This window comes from Crocodylus siamensis, chromosome 15, assembly GCF_052110815.1.
Source record: "Crocodylus siamensis isolate JL-2025a chromosome 15, ASM5211081v1, whole genome shotgun sequence".
NCBI classification, from domain to species: domain Eukaryota; kingdom Metazoa; phylum Chordata; order Crocodylia; family Crocodylidae; genus Crocodylus; species Crocodylus siamensis.
This window is the reverse complement of record NC_143409.1, coordinates 11,420,097-11,438,903: the sequence shown is the minus strand read 5'-3', so window position 1 is coordinate 11,438,903 and position 18,807 is coordinate 11,420,097. Positions and strand designations below refer to the sequence as shown.

Below are 18,807 nucleotides of genomic sequence, written 5' to 3'. Positions count from 1 at the left end.
AAGCCCCCAGGTTAGGAAGTTTTATGGCTGTGCCGCTCTGTGATCACTTTTATGTGCACGCCTGACTCCCCGCAGCTGTTCAGGCCACAGAGAAGAAGAAACCTCAGCTGCTGATATTATAAACCCAACTTTCCCAGTAACAGCTCCCAGCTCCTATTTGCCAGGGGCTGGGAATCAAAGAGAGGCGATTTCTGTGAGGGGGGGAAAAAAAAAAGCAGCAATCCACATCACATGCATTACAAACAAGGCCCCTCCTTTGAGCTCCCCTTCCCCTGAGATGGGCAAGCGCACACAACTCCCTGCTCCAACTAACCGACCAGCTTCAGCAGGAGAAGAAATCCGCAAAGACCAAATATTTCCAGGATTGCATTTGAATCCCTTCCTTCTTCTCTACCCTCACAGCCCCTCTCCACCGCCACCGCTGTGCCCTGTCTCCCCACGCCCGGGAACGCTCCACGGGCTGTCACTTTAAGAGTGGAGAAGGTGTTGTTTTAACAACCTCTAAGCCCCCCTTCTCAGTTTCAGCTTAGTGCTGAGATCACATCCCTTGCTGCAGCTAAGAGACAAAAGCCATTTATCAACCTATCTGATAAACCTGGATCCTTATCTGGAGTCAGCCTCACTGCCTGGATGGGTTGGAGGCATAAATGCCCACTCCTTGGAGAAAGGGGGTCACGAGTTTCAAAGAGGAACTGGATCTTCTCCCAGCTAGACGCACAAGTGGCCTTTGGGAGCAGGGGACAACCCCTGAAGTCTCAGGCACAACTCCCAAGGACAGGCTTTCCAGGGAGCACAGCTCCACTGAGCCACTGAAGGAGGCGGGTGGACGTTCAGGAGAGCTGGGGCTGAGGATCACGGCCGGGAACAGCTGGACACTGAATCCGCGTAGGAATCTGACCCCGCTGGGTGACCCTTGGAAAATCTGGCCCCTGGTCTCCTCCACAGCAGCTCTGCTTAGTGCAGATGCCTGGATTTGGTCCCTTTTCTCCAAGTGCCCTTTCAGCTTTCTCCAGTGCATCCGGCAAGGTTACTTACCCCCGAGCTGGGCAGGGGGAGCCGAGAGGAGAAGCAAAGGTCCAGGCCCTCGTGCGTGCAAACCAAGAGTCCCCCACCCTGTGCAGCCATCAAGTGTCAAAGCAGCAGGACAGCAGAGCTGCACCAGGGCCGAAGTCTTATAAAAAGGGAAAAATAAATACAGGGCCGCGGAGTCGGACCTGGCGAGGCACTAGGCTCGCACACAGAGCGCTCTGTTGGGCTGGGCTCTACTATAACTCTCAGGAGCAGTTTTAAGACTGCAGCAGGGTTATGCCACCTCTTTACAACGTGCTGCTGAGATGCTTAGCAGGAGGCAGAAGTAGAGGGAGACACCCAGGTGCAGAGGCCCCCCTTACCATCCCCCCCCCACACTTCTTGGACCCCTATTAAAATGCAGAGCAAGGTACAGGCTTGGGAACAGGGAGCTTCCTCCACCCTGGTGCCCAAGACCCCCTGCACGCTGCCCACAATCTCCCTGGACCGCCCTGTTTTGCTAGTTCCTTGCAAATGGATTTAACAGTTGAGGGAGGAATAAGAGAAATAAAAAAAAGCCCTTGGTACAAGCAAGCAAACCAAGCAGATTCCTTCTCGCACACCAAACTCAGCCCCAACGCTGGGCAAAGATGTCAGGCAACAGGCATCAGCTCTGATCAAAAGCTCCCAGCAATGCAGATCTCTGCCTGCCTGTTTGCACAGGGCGAAGAAAGCCCCAAACTAGCGTCGGTGCCAACGTTTCGCTCAAAAGGTTTATTTTCCTGCGTTGAGGCTTAAGGGAGGTAGTACTGCGGGGGGGGGGGGGGGGAGTAATGCATTATATATTTATTTATTGCTTGTGGGAGTCCTTCCATAGCCCTAGGCTGCCCATGTATTTCTAACCTGCGATCAACAAGGGAAGAGCTTTATAGAAACTAATCCCCCCCTCCAAATAAAGCAAACTGGCAGATTTAACCTTAGGGTTTCACTCTCTCTTGCTCCATTTCTACCCCCCACCATCTAAAAAAAAAAAAAAAAAAAAGTTAAAGAAACTGGAGAGTTTTGGAAGGAACAAGCCCGCCTCTGTGGAGCTGCTTCCCCCTCCCCCAACAAAAACAAGCACTCAGGGCTCGAAGGAATTTGCAGGCAGAGATCAGCCAAAAAACATTGTGAAAAACTATGGGGGATTCATTGGAACCAGATGGCATTTTCAGCTGCACTTCTGCAGCTCTCTCCTGCTTTCTGACACAAGCCAAACAAACTGGGAGAAGGTGCAGGGGAGGGGGTGGCCCTGAACTCTTATCGAACAGAAAGATTAGTAAGAGCTGCAAGTGGCTGTGGGCATGAGCCGGGCGAGGGACTGCGGGGGGAGGCTTGGCAAGGGAGATCAGACGCTGGCCCTGCCATTTGGTTGCAGTCTCACCATTTGCTTTGGATGGGCAGCCGGGAGCCACCGCTTCCCACCCAAGAACCTGAAGTTTTCTACCTGGACAACGGCCAGAGAGAGGAGACAGGCAGGGCTACAAGCCCACGGCAAGGACGAGCCAAAGCGACTCGGGAAAGGAGGCAGCGTGTTTGGACCCGGCCCCTTCCACCCTGACCCGACTGGGCCCGGCTGGATTCGCTGGTGTGTGACCCCCTGTTTAAATGGGTGCCACCCCAGGTACCGTGGGCGCACAGCGGAGAAGGGGGGCAGGCATGCGGTACTTAAGCCCTGTTCCTATAAGACCGTTGCACGAGCTGGTGCCTGAAGCCAGGCCAAGAGGTCTGCCCTCCAGCCCGGAGCCAAGGGGACGTGCCAGGCACCGGACCCCGCTGCAGCCGGCACATCCCACTGACGGGCAGCCTCTGGCACCTGGCACATGTCAAGGGTCCCAGTCTCCCTTCTGCAGAGGCCTGCCTGGAGCAGTGCACCCGCTGGGCTCGCTCCTCCTCACCCCCCCTGCTCAAGGGAGCCCGTGGGGGCCACCCTGGCAGACAAAGAATAGGAGAAACGCTGCCACATTAAACCATGTGCCAAGCTGCTGGAGAGAGAGCCAGGCCTGCGGCCGGGGGGGCTCCGGCTGCACGGCGAGGGAAGTCTTGATGCCGAGGGGCTGCTGCTTACCTGAAGGGAAGATGCAGAGAAAGACAGGGAGGATGTGGAAGAATCCCAGGGCTGTGGCTCCTGCCCCTCTCCCCATACCCATCCATCCAGCTCCAGGTTTAACCACTAGTCTCTCCCTGGAAGAAGAGTTTAAAAAAAAAAAAAAAAGAGAGAGAGAGAGAAAGAGAAAGAGAAAGGGAAAAAACAAATCAATGGAAAGGAAAGGAGGAGGACTGAAAAGAAACACGCGGTCAGGCCGGGCCAGGCAAGCTCCTCGCCTCTGCGCTGCTGAAGGGTTGCACAGACTTCTTTCCCCCCTGCTTCTCCTCTCCTCTCCCCTTGACAAAACAGCCCAAACCATCAATCATCCCAGTCCCTTCCAATGCCTACAGAGCTCGTCCTTTCTCTCCGGCTCCTCCAGTCAGGAGCTAGGGGCACCGCCTCCCGGGCTGGGCAGGCTCCTGTTACAGCCATGGACGCAAAGGGGTGGGAGAAGACGAGGGGCGGAGGAATTAATTCATTCCATGCCCTGTAGTAATGGGAGAGAGAGGGGAAGGGGCCAGCTTTGCTACAGGCCTAACCGCAGAAACCCCCAAGCCCCCAAACGCCCCTTTGCAAAGGGAAATACTCCCAGACCCCGGCCAGGCTGGAACGTCTCTCTTTGGCTGGAGATCACCATTTCCTTCTGCTGTTACAGCAGGATTGCCTGTAAAAATGACACCGCGGGGTCCCATATCTCTCCCCCAGCTGCTTCCCGAGCAAATTTCGGCTCAGTTTACAAGCCCAGAGATGATTTTTCTAGCTGCCAGCAAGCGCCTGGGATGTGAAAAGCCAGCTGGGTTCCCTCGGCCTGCTGCAGAATGAGACAGTCGTGCTGAGCCCTGGGCACTTACGGCTTACCAAAGGCTGTGTAAAGGTTGATATGGGAAAGGAAAAGGGCCATCACTTCTGTTTTCCAGAGGGGGAAACTGAGGCACAGAGTGCATAAGTTCTTTACCTCGCTGAGTTCATGGCACAGATCCAGGAAACAGGAGCACCTGGCTCCCAGCCCTGTGCTCAGTCCCCCCCAGGGCCACACTGCCACGTCTGCTATCTGGCAATGCGTACGATAATCCAGCCTGCTCCCCCACAACTTCGCTGAGAGGTCTGAATGAAGCTGGCCTGACTCCGAAATGCACAGGTCCCAGGTCTGACAGACACTCTCCATTCATTTGGTAGGCCCCAGAGATGGAAATGACCTATGGTATTAGTCGTGTCATAGTGATGTTGGTCTGCTAGTCCAGCTCCCAGCCAGGGGAGGACTGATCTGTCTTGCACCTTTCCTATCCTACTCTCAAGAACGATGTTAAATAGCTGGGCAAAGGCTCTGCCAGAAGTTTGATGGGATAATTATACCCGAACCCTTCCTGTCCAGAGTTGGTCTTGATTTCATCTTGTCCCTGCTTAGATGGGAAAGCTGTACCAGTTTCACGTGTGTGCAGGACCGGTGCGTCCCACATTTCTGCTGGGCATTCTTATTTTAGTGCAAGACTTGCCTTCTTGCTTCAGTTTCTATTGCTTGCAACTGGGGTAGCTAAACAAAAGCATGTCGCACTAGTACCAGAAAAAAAGCGTTCATGTGGGACCTCTACCTGCGTAGCTATTTAAATTCACTCCTTAGCCTATATCAAAAAACCCCTTGAAGGAGCATTAAGTTGCAGTGAAATTGGACCCCAGTACTTTGGAACATGTCCCCACGCAGGTTTCATGGCTTTAACTCATTTAACTTCCCCGTTCTAGTGAATTCACGTGCATTTTTGTGCAAATAAGCCCTAGAGTTTCATCTCTTGCAGAACTTGTACTGAAGGAAAGGTGCCGCTTTACGTAGTCTCTTTCCTGACCGCAGGTGCCCTTTAACAAAGGAACTATTGTCATTCAAATTGTTCCTTCTACAGCTCAGAAAAAAACTCGCCAGGCTCCACAACTCCATTACTTTTCCCACTTGTTCGTCATGGAAATCCCTCCCTCGCCCTCCCATAACCTTGACTACAGTTTGCTGAGATTAAGTTCCTTTAAGGTTTCCAGCAAGTCCCTGTGATCACCCCGTAACAAAACTCCTGCCTGGGGTAAAGATGAAGCAGGAGCAAAGATCTGGAGATGTTGATTGGGCTAATGGCCCTGTCTGGCTGCAGCGTGAAATGGTAGGGGCTGACAATCCACAAAGGCAGCTTGAGTGGCAACCCTGAGTTTTTTTGTCCAGGGTGTGACACAGTGACAAGGCTCGAGGTGTTTATACCTGGAATCAGAAGTCTGTGTTTGCAAACTAGGAGCCTTCTTGCCTCCAAGACTGTAGCCTGTTGGAGCCTGAACCTGATCTGACCATGTAGCCTAATGTTATGGCACTAGCAAGAGTCTTATGTGTAGGCAGCCGGCAGAGCCAGCTTGAGTGGGTTAAAAAAGAGGCCTCAATACTTCTTCCATCCCAGGCAATACAAGCTGTGCTCTAATTTAATGGGGTACAATCTTAATTAGACTAACGTGCCTTCTGATGTGTTGCAGGCTGCTGAATTGTACCAGGATCTAAAATCTCATTGCTTTTTTTGTACAAGCTACAAAACTGCAGAACTGTCAACGTTTACAATTCTGTTGCCACATGGGTGTACAGGAAACCAGGCTGATTGTATAACTCTCACGTATTGGTGCTGTGTGGGGAAACTGAGGCCGTGCAAGGATAGACTGGGATCTGGTAAAACAATGTTATGTTTTTGAAATAAGACCCTTGTGAAGCTCCTGCCTTTGGTTTTAGTGGGAACCGTGCTGCCAAAAGACAAGGGCTTGATGCAGCTGGCTCCACTTTTTAAAGTTTTGCTCCTCCCTTTTTATTTGGTTCAGCTGTATGAAGCAGGCTGCAAATGAAATGCTGATCTGGGGACAACTGGTGAAAACAAGATGGCTCCAAACCAAAACTCCAAGAAGACCTAATATGTGGGTATTTTTGATATCTCATATGGCATCCCGTTCTTCATCTGGCAAATGACCGTTACCTTTCTAGTGGGTTGAACCAAAGACCGGGATTTTAAATGCCCCCAAACAGGGGCTTGAAGTCCGGATCTGAACTTTGCCTAAGGGAGATTTTAGATGTGGAATGAAGTGGGAGGAGATGTTGACTTCATTTTCCCTTTTATTTTTTCTCCTGAAATCTGAACGCTGCAGTCAACAAAGATCTTGCATTCGGACAGCGCTTTCCCCCAGGCAGGATCCCAGAGCTCGCTGCCAATACTGTGCATCCACCTCTGAAATGCAGCCACCTCTGGAGTGGAATATAGCAATGCTGCACAACAGCTTGGCTCAGGGAGCAAAGAATCCCCCTTGATCCAAATGAGGCCGGTAGGGAAATATAGGCTGGCAGGGTATAATGACCCGAATTTGCATCAGACCAGGGGTTCCCAAACCACTTCTCTCTGATGAAAGGGACACTGGGATATAAATGAGCACTGGCTGGCAGGTATCTGGTGCAGGCATCTCATGAAACACAGGATGATTCGTGAAGTCTCCCCATAATGAGACTTTGGTCACATGTAGCCACAGCAGAGCATGGTATGTACTGATATGGCTAGATTTGTCCCTGGGGTAGCTCTGCGGGTTTGCACTAAGCTCCCTCCCTCCCCACAGTAGGAGTTCACTGAGTACCTGAGCCACCTGGTTAGTAAACAGGGATTAGGACCTCCTACAGTATGATGGACAAGGCCAAACCTGTCTTCCCATTACCCCCAAATTCAATAAGAGCAGCACAAAGCCTAATGGGATCCAATAGCTGTTGTTTGTCATCTCCTGAAAATGATCTGTCCTTTTTATACAGAGACCCTCTTCTTTAATTATGTGTGGTACATATATATATATATATATACACACACACACACACACACACACACACTATAGCACCCACCCACACATATCACATACACACAGAGATTATAAAGGCACAGTGGTTGTCAGTATAATGTTAGTTTCATAGTTTCTAGGGTCGGAAGGGACCTGAGCAGATCATCTAGTCTGACCCCCTGCCACGGCAGGAAAGAGTACTGGGGTCAAACGACCCCAGCAAAATGTTCATCCAACTTCCTCTTAAAGACCCCCAGGGTAGGAGCCAGCACCACTTCTCTTGGAAGTTGGTTCCAGACCCTAGCCGCCCTGACTGTGAAGTCGCGCATCCTGATATCTAATCTAAATCTACCCTCTGCCAGCTTGTGACCATTGTTCCTGGTCACTCCTGGCGGTGCTCGGGGGAACAGTGACTCCCCCAATGCCTGCTGATCCCCCCGACTAGTTTATAACAGGCCACAAGATCCCCCCTCAGCCTTCTCTTGTGGAGGCTGAACAGGTTCAGGTCCCGTAGCCTCTCCTCATAGGGCCTGCCCTGCTGCCCCCTGATCATGCGAGCGGCCTCCTCTGGACCCTCTCCATGCTGTCCACATCCCTCCTGAAGTGCGGTGCCCAGAACTGGACGCAGTACTCCAGCTGCGGCCTGACCAGTGCCGCATAGAGGGGGAGGATCACCTCCTTGGACCTGCTTGAGATGCATCTGTGGATGCACGACAAGGTGCGGTTGGCCTTCCTGACCGCGTCCCCACACTGCCGGCCCATGTTCATCTTGGAGTCAATGATGACCCCCAGATCCCTTTCCGCCTCTGTACTTACGAGAGGGGAGTTCCCCAGCCTGTAGGTATGGTGCTGGTTGTTCCTCCCGAGGTGCATCACCTTGCACTTGTCTGTGTTGAAACCCATCCTACTCTCCTCCGCCCACCCTTGTAACCTGTCTAGGTCTGATTGTAGCCTGTTGCATCCTTCCAATGTACCCACGTCCCCCCACATCTTAGTGTCATCAGCAAACGTGAACAGGGTGCTTTTTACCCCCTCATCCAAATCGCTGATGAAGATGTTGAACAGTGCGGGCCCGAGGACCGAGTCCTGGGGGACCCCACTGCCCACGTCCTTCCAGGTTGAGAAGGACCCACCCACCACCACCCTCTGGGTGCGGCCCTCCAGCCAGTTGGTGACCCATTTGACTGTGTGGGTGTCGACAACACAGCCCCCCAGTTTCTTAATGAGAACGGGGTGAGAGACAGTGATAGTTAATATATGCTGCTTCCCAGGGCATTGGTGTTGGCAGTAAAAGCTATAAGATACCAGAATCCCCAAAATAAATGACACCAGGGACCAGCTGCATGGCTTTTATTTTTCATCGTATCTAGATACCAAACAACCCCCTGTCCTAAGATATGCTATGTAGGGCCACGGACTTCAATGGGGTCGAACGAATGTAAACCTAATTTGAACCATAAGGTTTGTAGTGGATCATTTCCCTTACAGCCTTCCTAATGAATTTTCAGTACCTATAATTATACTGCTAAAATAGTAAATATGGGTAATTTTGAAGACTCTTTGCTGCCTGTAGCTAGTAGTTAGAGTAGGGGACTGGAAGTCAGGTCACCTGGGTTCTGTTCCTAACTCTCCCACAAACTTGCTGTGTGGCCTATATCCACTAGTCTGTCTAACCTACACGACTCTATTTATCAGTCATTTCAGCTAACAAGACCCTTAAGAAATGTGCATCACCTTTCTGTGACAATGCTCTGTGACAATGCTGTGACCTTGCAGGGGTTAGGGAATTTAATCATCAATGTTAGCAAAGTGCAGAAAGTTTATAAACACTTCTCCTCCCATCTAAGTCAATGACAAAACTCTTATAGTCAACACTGGGTGTGTCTACATATGCATCAATGTGCTTTTCCTAATGCGGATTAAATTTAGTACCTCCAAGGTACTAATAAATGCACATTAGGCTGCCGTAATGCATGGTACTGAAAGCACATGTTGTTTAAGTGGTGCTTAATGCTCAGTAGTTTATTTTACTGTGCATTAATGTAACTGCATGGTATTTTGTGTGATGCTTTGGTGTGCAGTAAAATAGGCTACTGTGCATTAAAGTGCACATGTAGATGTGCCCACTGTTTACTATGCCAGGTGTAGAATCAGGCCCCAAAAGAGCTGGTTTGCTGTCATTTCTTCTAAGGATGAATGGCTTCATTTTAGTCTATGAAATGTCATTTAACACATTGGACTGTAGAGGCCTATACTTTATCTATCTATCGTGAATTATCTACATCACACATGCCTGGACATTATACAGCTCCTGATGAGAGATTATTGCTATTGCAGGGTTTCCATATGATTAAAACAAACCCCACATGTTTAGCTATCAAAGACAGGCACATTAAGATGAAAGATGGTGTGCATGTGCACATGCCTCTTGACAACCTCCAGTGCTGAGAATTTGTATGAATGAGCATATTTTTATGCTGAATGTGAATACAATGAATATGGGGAAGTAGTAAAATAAATAATAGAAGTAGATGTAGAGAAAAGGGCAGTTTATGCCCCAAAGAGCCTAATTTTAAAACTAGACAAGGTATTCAAATTAGAACTGGCTGGAAGGATAGATATCAAAATGAAAGACCCTCTCCAAACATGCCAAAAATCTAGACCAGCAACTCTCAATCAGGCTGTCCAGTGCATCCTGGGGTGCCACAAGATCCTTTGAAGGGTGCCTCCAGGTAAGAGGAGGTAAGTAGATTACCTAAATAGATTTAGTACCCTAGGCTTTCCCTGCCTCAGTGATCCCCCACTCCTACTGCCCAGCCCCTCTCCTCTGTAAGGAGGTGAGCACAGTAATACACAAATTCATTTTTGAATGGGGTGCCACTCAGTTCACAAAAGTTATGGAGGATGCTTCGAGTCTAACGAAGGGTGCCTTGAATCCAAAAAGCTTGAGAACTATTAGATGGGTCCTCCCTGAGCACATTGTGGGACCCGACTGTGCCCAAGACAGTGACCATCTGCAGTGCAAAAGCCAGAGGAGACAACGCACACTTCTGGCCCAGACGTGTTACTCCAACGGCTATTCTGCAGAAACCATCACTGGCACACAGTGAGCAGATGCTGCTGGAATACACATCATTAATTACTACAGTGGGTCACTGAGGCATGATTAGGGCTGGTGTGTTTTATTCAGGCTCTGGACAGAGTGGTTGTCCTTTCCTGAACTGCGCTGCCATAGGAGTATGGGTATGAAACATGCATCAACAACATGTGCTGGGATTTGATTTAAATAACAGAGCCCAGATCATTTGCAAAAGAAAAGGAAGGGGAACGTATTGAGTCTTTGGGGTGCAACAGAATGGATTTCCATCTGGGGAAGACTGACAAGTGATGTCAAAAGGTACATGCAGATAAAACCATGGGCTTGTTCCCTGGAAGAAGTATTTAAAACAACAACAGAACCAACCCTCCTCCCCGCCTTTATCCCCCTGCAGTCATGAGCAAAGCCTTGAGAGTTTTCAATAGAGTGATTAGGTGAATGCCGCAGTACTTTTTAAAATGAGAGCTTTTACGGGACATCTAATTACTCATTGTGCTACTTTCCCTCAAAATGGGGCTATAGAGTCACTCTCATTAAGTTTGCATTTAGCCCCTTAGAAGTTAGATGCTGGTATTGTCTATGTGTCGGGAACTCTTGAGACGGCTGGATAAGTGTCTCAAAATGCTAACCCTACTAACCTTTTTTTTCCTGTACTACAAAGTCTGAGCAAAGCAGCTAATAGGAAATGTATTCTATTGCAGGTTTCATTAGTGCATTGCGCAGAGTTGTTACAGTATCTTAATGGAGCAGGTCAGAGGAGATGGTATCTGAAAAAGGCTTTGCAGGCAGGCTGACTTGTGCTTGGCAAAGTGTGGAGAGGGTCTTTCATTGCAACAGCAGCTTTTTTTGGAGCTTAAGAAATCTCTGGGTGCAACTGCTTACATGGAGCCTGGGCTCATCAGTGTGGCAGTTTAAAGGAGTGCCGTCATATTTGGCCCAAAATTTAGTTCTGAAGCCACCGCCACCACCAGTAGTAATGTGACAATAATTAGCTGCTACTGAGATTTTTTTTTTGAATGCATATCTTTGGAAGTATATTATTAGTAGCTGTACCAGTATTATTAGTATTGTTATCACTGCACCTTCCATTCAAAAATCTCAAATCCCTCTGCAAACACTAATTGCTTAAGCTTTTCCATCCCCTATGAGGAAGGCAAAGCTATTTTCGGGCATCTGTTGGAAATGCCTGCCTCCAACATGTAGCCCTAGTACTATAGGGTGTCATTTCCGAAGGCAAGCAGGCCAGACAAGGATGGGACATATGTGAAAGGGAGCTTGTGTCACCTTGTGTGACAGGTGACAGTGAAATCTCCCCTCCCCTGACTTGGCTTGGCTCACACACATTCATAATATAACCTTTCCTTGCTCTCCAGTGGGGAGAGGGCTGGCTGGAAATCTCCTTGTGTATGTTTAGCTCTCTACAGGGAACCTAGTTTTCACGCCGTATCTCCTATTTGGCCTAAGTACCCCCTTCCTATGGCATCTACTTCACATTGGCTTATAATAAGCAGGTGTTCCCTTGAGCCGGTTTCACGACCCTGTTGGTGAAGTGGGCGCTGCTCAGTAGAAAAATCTGCATAACTTCTAACTGCCAAAAAATAAATGGCACAGAGATCAAAAGGGATTGAATATCTATCAGAACAGACAGAAATCAATGCACAGAGTAGGACAGTAATGCTGCCTCTTCTTTCCCTGCTGCTTTTAAAATCTACTTTTGTCTTGAGAAATGGCAGGAGTTCCCACAAATGTATTTTGTCAAACGACCCCAGCAAGGTGTTTGTCTAGCCTTGTCTTAAAGACCCCCAGGGTAGGAGCCTGCACCACTTCTCTTGGAAGTTGGTTCCAGACCCTAGCCACCCTGACCGTGAAGTCACGCCTCCTGATATCTAGTCTGAATCTACTCTCCGTCAACTTATGGCCGCTATTCCTTGTTACTCCTGGCAGTGCTTGGGGGAACAGGGACTCCCCCAGTGCCTGCTGACTACTTTGTAACAGGCCACTAGATCCCCCCTCAGCCTCCTCTTGTGGAGGATGAACAGGTTCAGGTCCTGCAGCCTGTCCTTGTAGGGCCTGCCCTGCTGCCCCCTGACCATGCGAGTGGCCTCCTCTGGACCCTCTCCATGCTGTCCACATCCCTCCCGAAGTGCGGCGCCCAGAACTGGACGCAGTACTCCAGCTGCGGCCTGACCAGTGCCGCATAGAGGGGGAGGATCACCTCCTTGGACCTGCTCGAGATGCATCTGTGGATGCACGACAAGGTGCGGTTGGCCTTCCTGACCGTGTCCCCACACTGCCGGCCCATGTTCATCTTGGCATCACTGATGACTCCAAGATCCTTTTCTGCCTCTGCACTGACGAGAAGGGAGTTCCCCAGCCTGTAGGTATGGTGCTGGTTCTTCCTCCCGAGGTGCATCACCTTGCACTTGTCTGTGTTGAATCCCATCCTGTTCTCATCCACCCACCCCTGTAACCTGTCTAGGTCCGACTGTAGCCTATTCCTCCCTTCTAATGTGCCCACATCCCCCCACATCTTAGTGTCATCAGCAAATTTGAACAGGGTACTTGTTACCCCCTCGTCCAAGTCACCGATGGAGATGTTGAACAGTGCGGGCCCAAGGACCGAGCCCTGGGGGACCCCACTGCCCACGTCCCTCCAGGTCAAAAATGACCCGTCCACCACCACCCTCTGGGTGCGGCCCTCCAGCCAGTTGGGGACCCAATTGACTGTGTGGGTGTCGACACCACAGCCCCCCAGTTTCTTAATGAGAACGGGATGAAAGACACTGTAGAAGGCCTTCCTAAAGTCCAGAAAGACTATGTCCACTGCTACCCCTGCATCTAAGGATTTGGTGACCTGGTCATAGAAGGCCACCAGGTTGGTCTGACAGGACCTGCCACTGATGAACCCGTGTTGGTTGCCCCTGAGCATAATCCCCTCCCGGTCCCTCATGGACATGAGCCAGGATAATTCTCCCAACAAGCTTCCCCAGGATCGAGGTAAGACTAATGGGCCTATAGTTTCCCGGGTCCTCCTTCCTCCCTTTTTTGAAGATGAGAACCACACTGGCCCTCTTCCAGTCCTCTGGCACCACACCAGAGCACAACAAGTGCTCATACAGCCGTGCCAGGGGTCCCGCAATGACCTCAGCTAATTCCCTCAGCACTTGGGGGTCGAGATCGTCTGGACCAGCTGATTTAAATATGTCCCGTCCCTCCAGACGTCCCCTGACTAGATCCTCACTGACCCATGGCCTAGGTATGCCTCCCTTGGGGCCTGAGTGGGGCCCGGTGGGGAGGGTGACCCAGTCCCTGCTCAGAAAAATGGAGGCAAAGGAGTCGTTAAATATGTTAGCTTTGTCATCTGGTGCGACGACCAAATTTCCAAGCGTATCTTGCAGGGACCCCACATTACCCGGTACCTTCTTTTTGCCCCCTATGTATTTAAAAAAGAACTTCTTGTTGTCCTCGATCCGGGAAGCTGGTCCCAGTCCCATCTCCGCCTTGGACTTTCTGACCCCCCCCCACATCCCTGAGCAACCGCAGTATAATCCTCCCTGGGGATGGCCCCTCCCCTCCATGGGGTGTGCGCCTCCCTTTTAGTTAGGAGACATTCCCAGATGCTTTTGGTGAGCCATGGGGCCTTGTGTGCCCTCCCTCCTGCCCCCTTTGATCCATGTTGGGATTACCTCCCTTTGGGCTTGGAGGATCGTCTCCTTAAGGAGCAACCACTCTCCTTGGACACCCGGCTCCCCTCCCCTCCGGGACCTCAGTGCCTCCCCGTCTATCCTCCTTAGCTCGTTGAAGTCCGCCCTCCTGAAATCTAGGGCTGCTGCCTTGCTGCTGGCCTTTGCCACCTTGCGCTGGATGGTGAATCCCAGCAGGCGACGATCGCTGTCGCCCAGGTGGTTGAGCACCTGCAGCCCCCGCACCAGGTCATCTCTCGTGACCAGCACCAGGTCCAACAAGGCGTCTCCCCTGGTGGGGCTGTGCACCTCCTGGAGGTCCTGCACTTGGGCTAGGAGCCTTCGTGAGCGGTCAGACCTGGCTGACTGCTCTTCCCAGCAGATGTCTGGAAAGTTCAGGTCCCCCATGATGGCCACGTCCTTTGACCTCACTACCTCCGTAAGCTGGCTTAAGATTTCCTGGTCTAGCTCTTCCCCTTGGTTGGGTGGTCTATAGAAGACCCCCACAGTTAAATCTCTTTCCCCTGGACTGCCTTGTATCCTAACCCAGAGCACTTCTGTGTGCCCCTCCTCTGACTCTGTGCTACCTTGTGAGGATGCGTATTCCTCCTTAATGCAGAGCGCCATGCCCCCGCCTTTCCTCCCTTCCCTGTCCCTCCTGCACAGCCTATAGCCCTTGACATTCACCGCCCAGTCGTGCGTCGGGTCCCACCACGTTTCAGTGAGCCCCAGCCAGCAGGAGGGTGAGTTCCTCCTGCTTGTTTCCCATACTACGAGTGTTTGTGTAGAGGCATTTGAGGCCTCCTGAGGACGTGTGCACTGGCCCCTAATCTCAGCATTACCCTGGCCCCTGTTGCTTACCTGTGTATATGTCCCACTCATCGGTCTAAGTTATCTAAGGACATCGCCTAGATCTCATCCATAAAAGGTACTGGAGCTTTCTACGCAGTATTTGGGTCTGAAACACCAAGGGCCAGATTCTAGTCCACCAATTAGGCGTGTCAATGGATTTGGGCACCTAAGTGTGACTCTAGTTCACCCTGCTCAAGTCTCTGAAAAACGGTTAGTGCGAAAACCGGTGGGTCCTCCTTCCCCTCCCTGCTTTTTTTGTGACTCAGTCTTAAGGGCAGGATAATGGTGCGTTACAAAAGTAGATGCATTAATGGATTTTCAGGGACTTGAACAGGGTGGAATAGAATTGCACTTATGTGCCTAAATCCACTTAAATGCCCAATTGGTGGAATAGACTCTGGCCCCCAAGTGCTCTGAGAGCTGGATCTTCAATATATTATGGATGAAGAAAGGGGAAGGAGGTTGAGAAGCAGGCAGAAAAAGCATTTTAAGTTGCTTTCTGTCACACAGCCATCCTCACTCAGATCCCCTGGTGCTGATATTTGATGATGGGGGCAGGCATGTGACTCATCCCACCACTGCTGCTCTCTGTGCAGACATGCTAATGCCCGTCTAGGGTAAGTATTAGTGAACCTTTGTAAAAATCTGCCTACCTCTTGGCCAGAGTAATGGCTAAAAAATGAGACGCATACAAATCTCAGTGTTGCTCTCCCCGCAGATTTTGCACATCAGTTCCACTCCTCCCAGGGGAGGATGCTGTCCATCTGAAAAGCATTCAGAGGGGCACATGTGCTCTCCCCTTGGACGAGACACACCGCTCCAGGGCCCTTTATACCCGGTAGGTGGCACTGCTCTCCCTACACCGCCTGCAAAACTATCCAGTTTCTAAAATAAATGCAACCCAAGGCTGCCTGAAACCACATGACATAACAGCAGCTTGCAAGCTCCCATTAAAATCTCAATTTGGGGAAATTGATTCTACCTCTGAGCGACTGGGAGGCAATTACTGCAACAGGCAGCAATCAAGAATCACATCAAAACACCACCGAACTTCCAGCTCCTGCCTGGGACCTGGCACCACCGCAACCCAAGAGGCACCTGTCTTGCAAATGCAGGGTGGCTTCCTTAGAGATGTCGGGTCCGGACTGAGAGCGATCCTGGGTGAGGCTACTTTGCCAGCTCACTGGGTGCCTTCTCTAAATGCCCTGGCTTCAGGGCTGTGCCGTCCCTGATGCGCAACTTGCTCCCAAGTGAAATCAGGGAGGCTGCCGAAGAAGGTGCTGGTCATTAAGAGTCAAGGAAGAAGCAGCCCAGCCCTGTCTCTCCTCTACAACTACTGCTGGGTCTCTCTCGGGACCGGCGGCCTCTGGCAGCCACAAGCAGTGGCAGACACTGTGGCCGGGGCTCTGCGAACATTTTGAACTCTGAGCAGATGGAGATGGCAACTCTTTGCCCTGGGCTTGGTAGGCACCTGCCTTGCTGCCAGGGAAGAAAAGCAAATTATTATTTGGGTGGGGGGACTGATTTCTGCGTCCCTTTCTCAAGGAAGGGCACTATTTGCCCCCTTCAAATCTAGCTCCTTTGGTGCCTTTTTGAGAGCAGTCATCAAAAGCAAGGCAGGTCGGGGGTGGTGACGATGGGGGCTATCTGCCAGCCCCAAGGGGAAAGGATGGAGGCAGGGAAGGAGCTCTGCCCTGGGAACTGCGACCTGCAGCAGCTTCTCAACAGGTCCCCAGGCAGACAGCAATGGGGGGAGAGGGGGAGTCAGGGCGAGGCAAAGGCGGGGCGGGAAGGTCATGCAGGGGGAGCCTGGCATCAGCCCCCTTCCCCCCCATTTCCCGGCTTACCTGAAGGGCTGCATGAGCCTGTCCAGCCCGCGGGGGGAGGGCGGGGGGGGCAGCTGGATGCTCCCAGCCCCGGGCGGGGGGAGACGGCAGGGCTCGTCCGCACAGGGGCACCCCCTCCCCGCCCCAAGCAGCCGCGGGGCGCAGGCTCGGCCCGGCTCTCAGCAGCAGGACAGCGAGCGCCGCCGCCTCCTCTCCAGCTGCATGTCTGCGAGAGACTGGCGCAGCCCGGGCAGGGCGCGAGTCCCCCGCCCGGGAGAGGGGCAGGGACAGGCGAGCCCCCTCCCCGCGCCGGTGCGGGAAGGCTGGTTAGCATGCGGGGGGCGGGGAGGGGAGGGGAGGGGACGGGAGGGAGGCGGCGGGCGCGGGGGACGTGCCCCGGGATCCGCAGGCAGCGCCGGGGCCGCAGCAGCGGGAGCCGGAGCGGGACTTGCTCGCGGCCCGGGGGGGCTGCACCTGCAGCTCGGGGCGCCCCCCCCCCCCGACATGCACACGGGTGCACGCACGCGCGCACGCAGATCCACAGTGACCTGCACAGGGATGCACGCGCGCACACAGTGACACGCGTAGGTGCAAACACAGTTTCTAGGGTGGGAAGGGACGTGAGCGGATCATCGAGCCCGCCCCCCCCCCGCCACGGCAGGAAAGAGCGGCAAGGTGCGGCCGTACGTACACGCGCACTGACATTCACACAGATGCACACGTACAGACGCACGTACACACATGCACACAGACACGTGCACATGCAGATCCACAGTGACATGCACAGAGATGCACACATATACACGTGCACTGACATTCACACAGATGCACACATACAGACACACGTACTCACACAAGCACACACACACTTGTACACACGTGTACATGCACACAGAAGCACCCCCCACTGACATGCACACAGATACACACGTACAGACGCACGCACACACATGCACACAGACACATGCACATGCAGATCCACAGTGACATGCACAGAGATGCACACATGTGCACACTGACATGCATAGATGCACACATACACGTGCACTGACATTCACACAGATGCACACGTACAGACACACGTACTCACATGTGCATGCACACAGAAGCACCCCCCCACTGACATGCACACAGATGCACACGTACAGATGCATGCACACGGACACGTGCACATGCAGATCCACAGTGACAGGCACAGAGATGCACACACATGCACACTGACATGCATAGATGCACACATATAGTTACATGCACACTGACATTCACACAGATACACACGTACAGACACACGTGCTCACACAAGCACACACACACTTGTACACACATGTGCATGCACACAGAAGCACCCCCCCACTGACATGCACACAGATACACACAGGTACACACACATACAGGCATACACGTGCACACAAACACAGACACACACATGCTCACATGCACAAACACATGCACACAGACACACAAGCACACGCGCGCATATGCACACATAACACATGCACACATAGCACACGCACACACAGAGACATGCACACAGCTACACACATACAGACATACACATATGCGCACACACACATGCACACACATCCACCCACACTGACACACATACACACACAGACACACATGCACACGCAGACCCCCTGCCTACTATCACTGGCCCTGCACATGTGTGGGTGTCCATACACCCCCCCCAGTGCCCTTGCACACACGTGTGGGTGTTCAGACACACCCAAGCACATCTGGATTTGCCTTGCCTGACACAGCATAGGCTAGAACAGGACTGGCAAATGAAGAGCTCTTTAAATGTATGGTTATGGTATTCCCTGGCGTGGTGGGGAATGGGCTGGGCGAAGCAGAGAAACCCCTATGTGCTCCGACAAGCTGATGCTATGTTTTCAAATGATCCTTGCTGGGCAAACATCACCCAGCTGTATGAATGAGCAGGAGCCTCTAGGCACGGCATGGCTCTGGGCGCCAGAAATTTCAGGGAGGGCGGGAAAGAGCCCAAAGACCAGAGGAGGGGAAAGGAAACGAGAGTCCATCCAAGCAGTTAAGTCAAGCAGAGCTGGGCTGCGCTCAAGATCTGGTGCTGTCAGCCTCACAGATCATGGGTTGTTGCCTCTGTCTCATAGTTAAGTAGCATGTCACACAACAGACTGGGGGACCAGGCCAGGCCCCAGGAACGGAGCTTCCCAGTGGCTTCAGTGGGGGGCACGATGCGAGTAAGATTTCATCTGCATCCAGGCCCACTTGGCAGCTCGGCTAGGGGCCCCTCCATTCCCCCACGAGATACGAGCTGTGCTACTGCAGTCCCTGTGACCCACCCAGGTCTGCAGCGAAAGGGGGCTTGGGCACAGCAATGTTGGAATGGACCATCAGGGAGCTATTCGTTTTGAA

The 18,807-nt window shown here is 52.0% G+C and overlaps 1 protein-coding gene across 2 annotated transcripts in view; it reads right to left on the bottom strand.

Annotated features, from left to right (window-relative positions):
• Positions 1-16,762, bottom strand: part of RGMA (repulsive guidance molecule BMP co-receptor a) — a 38,143-nt gene extending 21,381 nt beyond the window's left edge. The window contains exons 1-2 of one of the 2 annotated variants that reach the window (XM_090028764.1): positions 16,435-16,587; positions 3,116-3,231 (exon numbers count right to left, since the gene is read on the bottom strand). In XM_090028764.1, the coding sequence (XP_089884890.1) occupies positions 3,116-3,231; positions 16,435-16,448 (130 nt within the window). In that variant the 5' untranslated portion in view covers positions 16,449-16,587. Of the gene's footprint in view, positions 1-3,115; positions 3,232-16,434 lie in introns of both variants that reach the window. The other variant, XM_090028763.1, reaches the window with a different exon arrangement.
• Between the last annotated feature and the right edge of the window lie 2,045 nt (positions 16,763-18,807).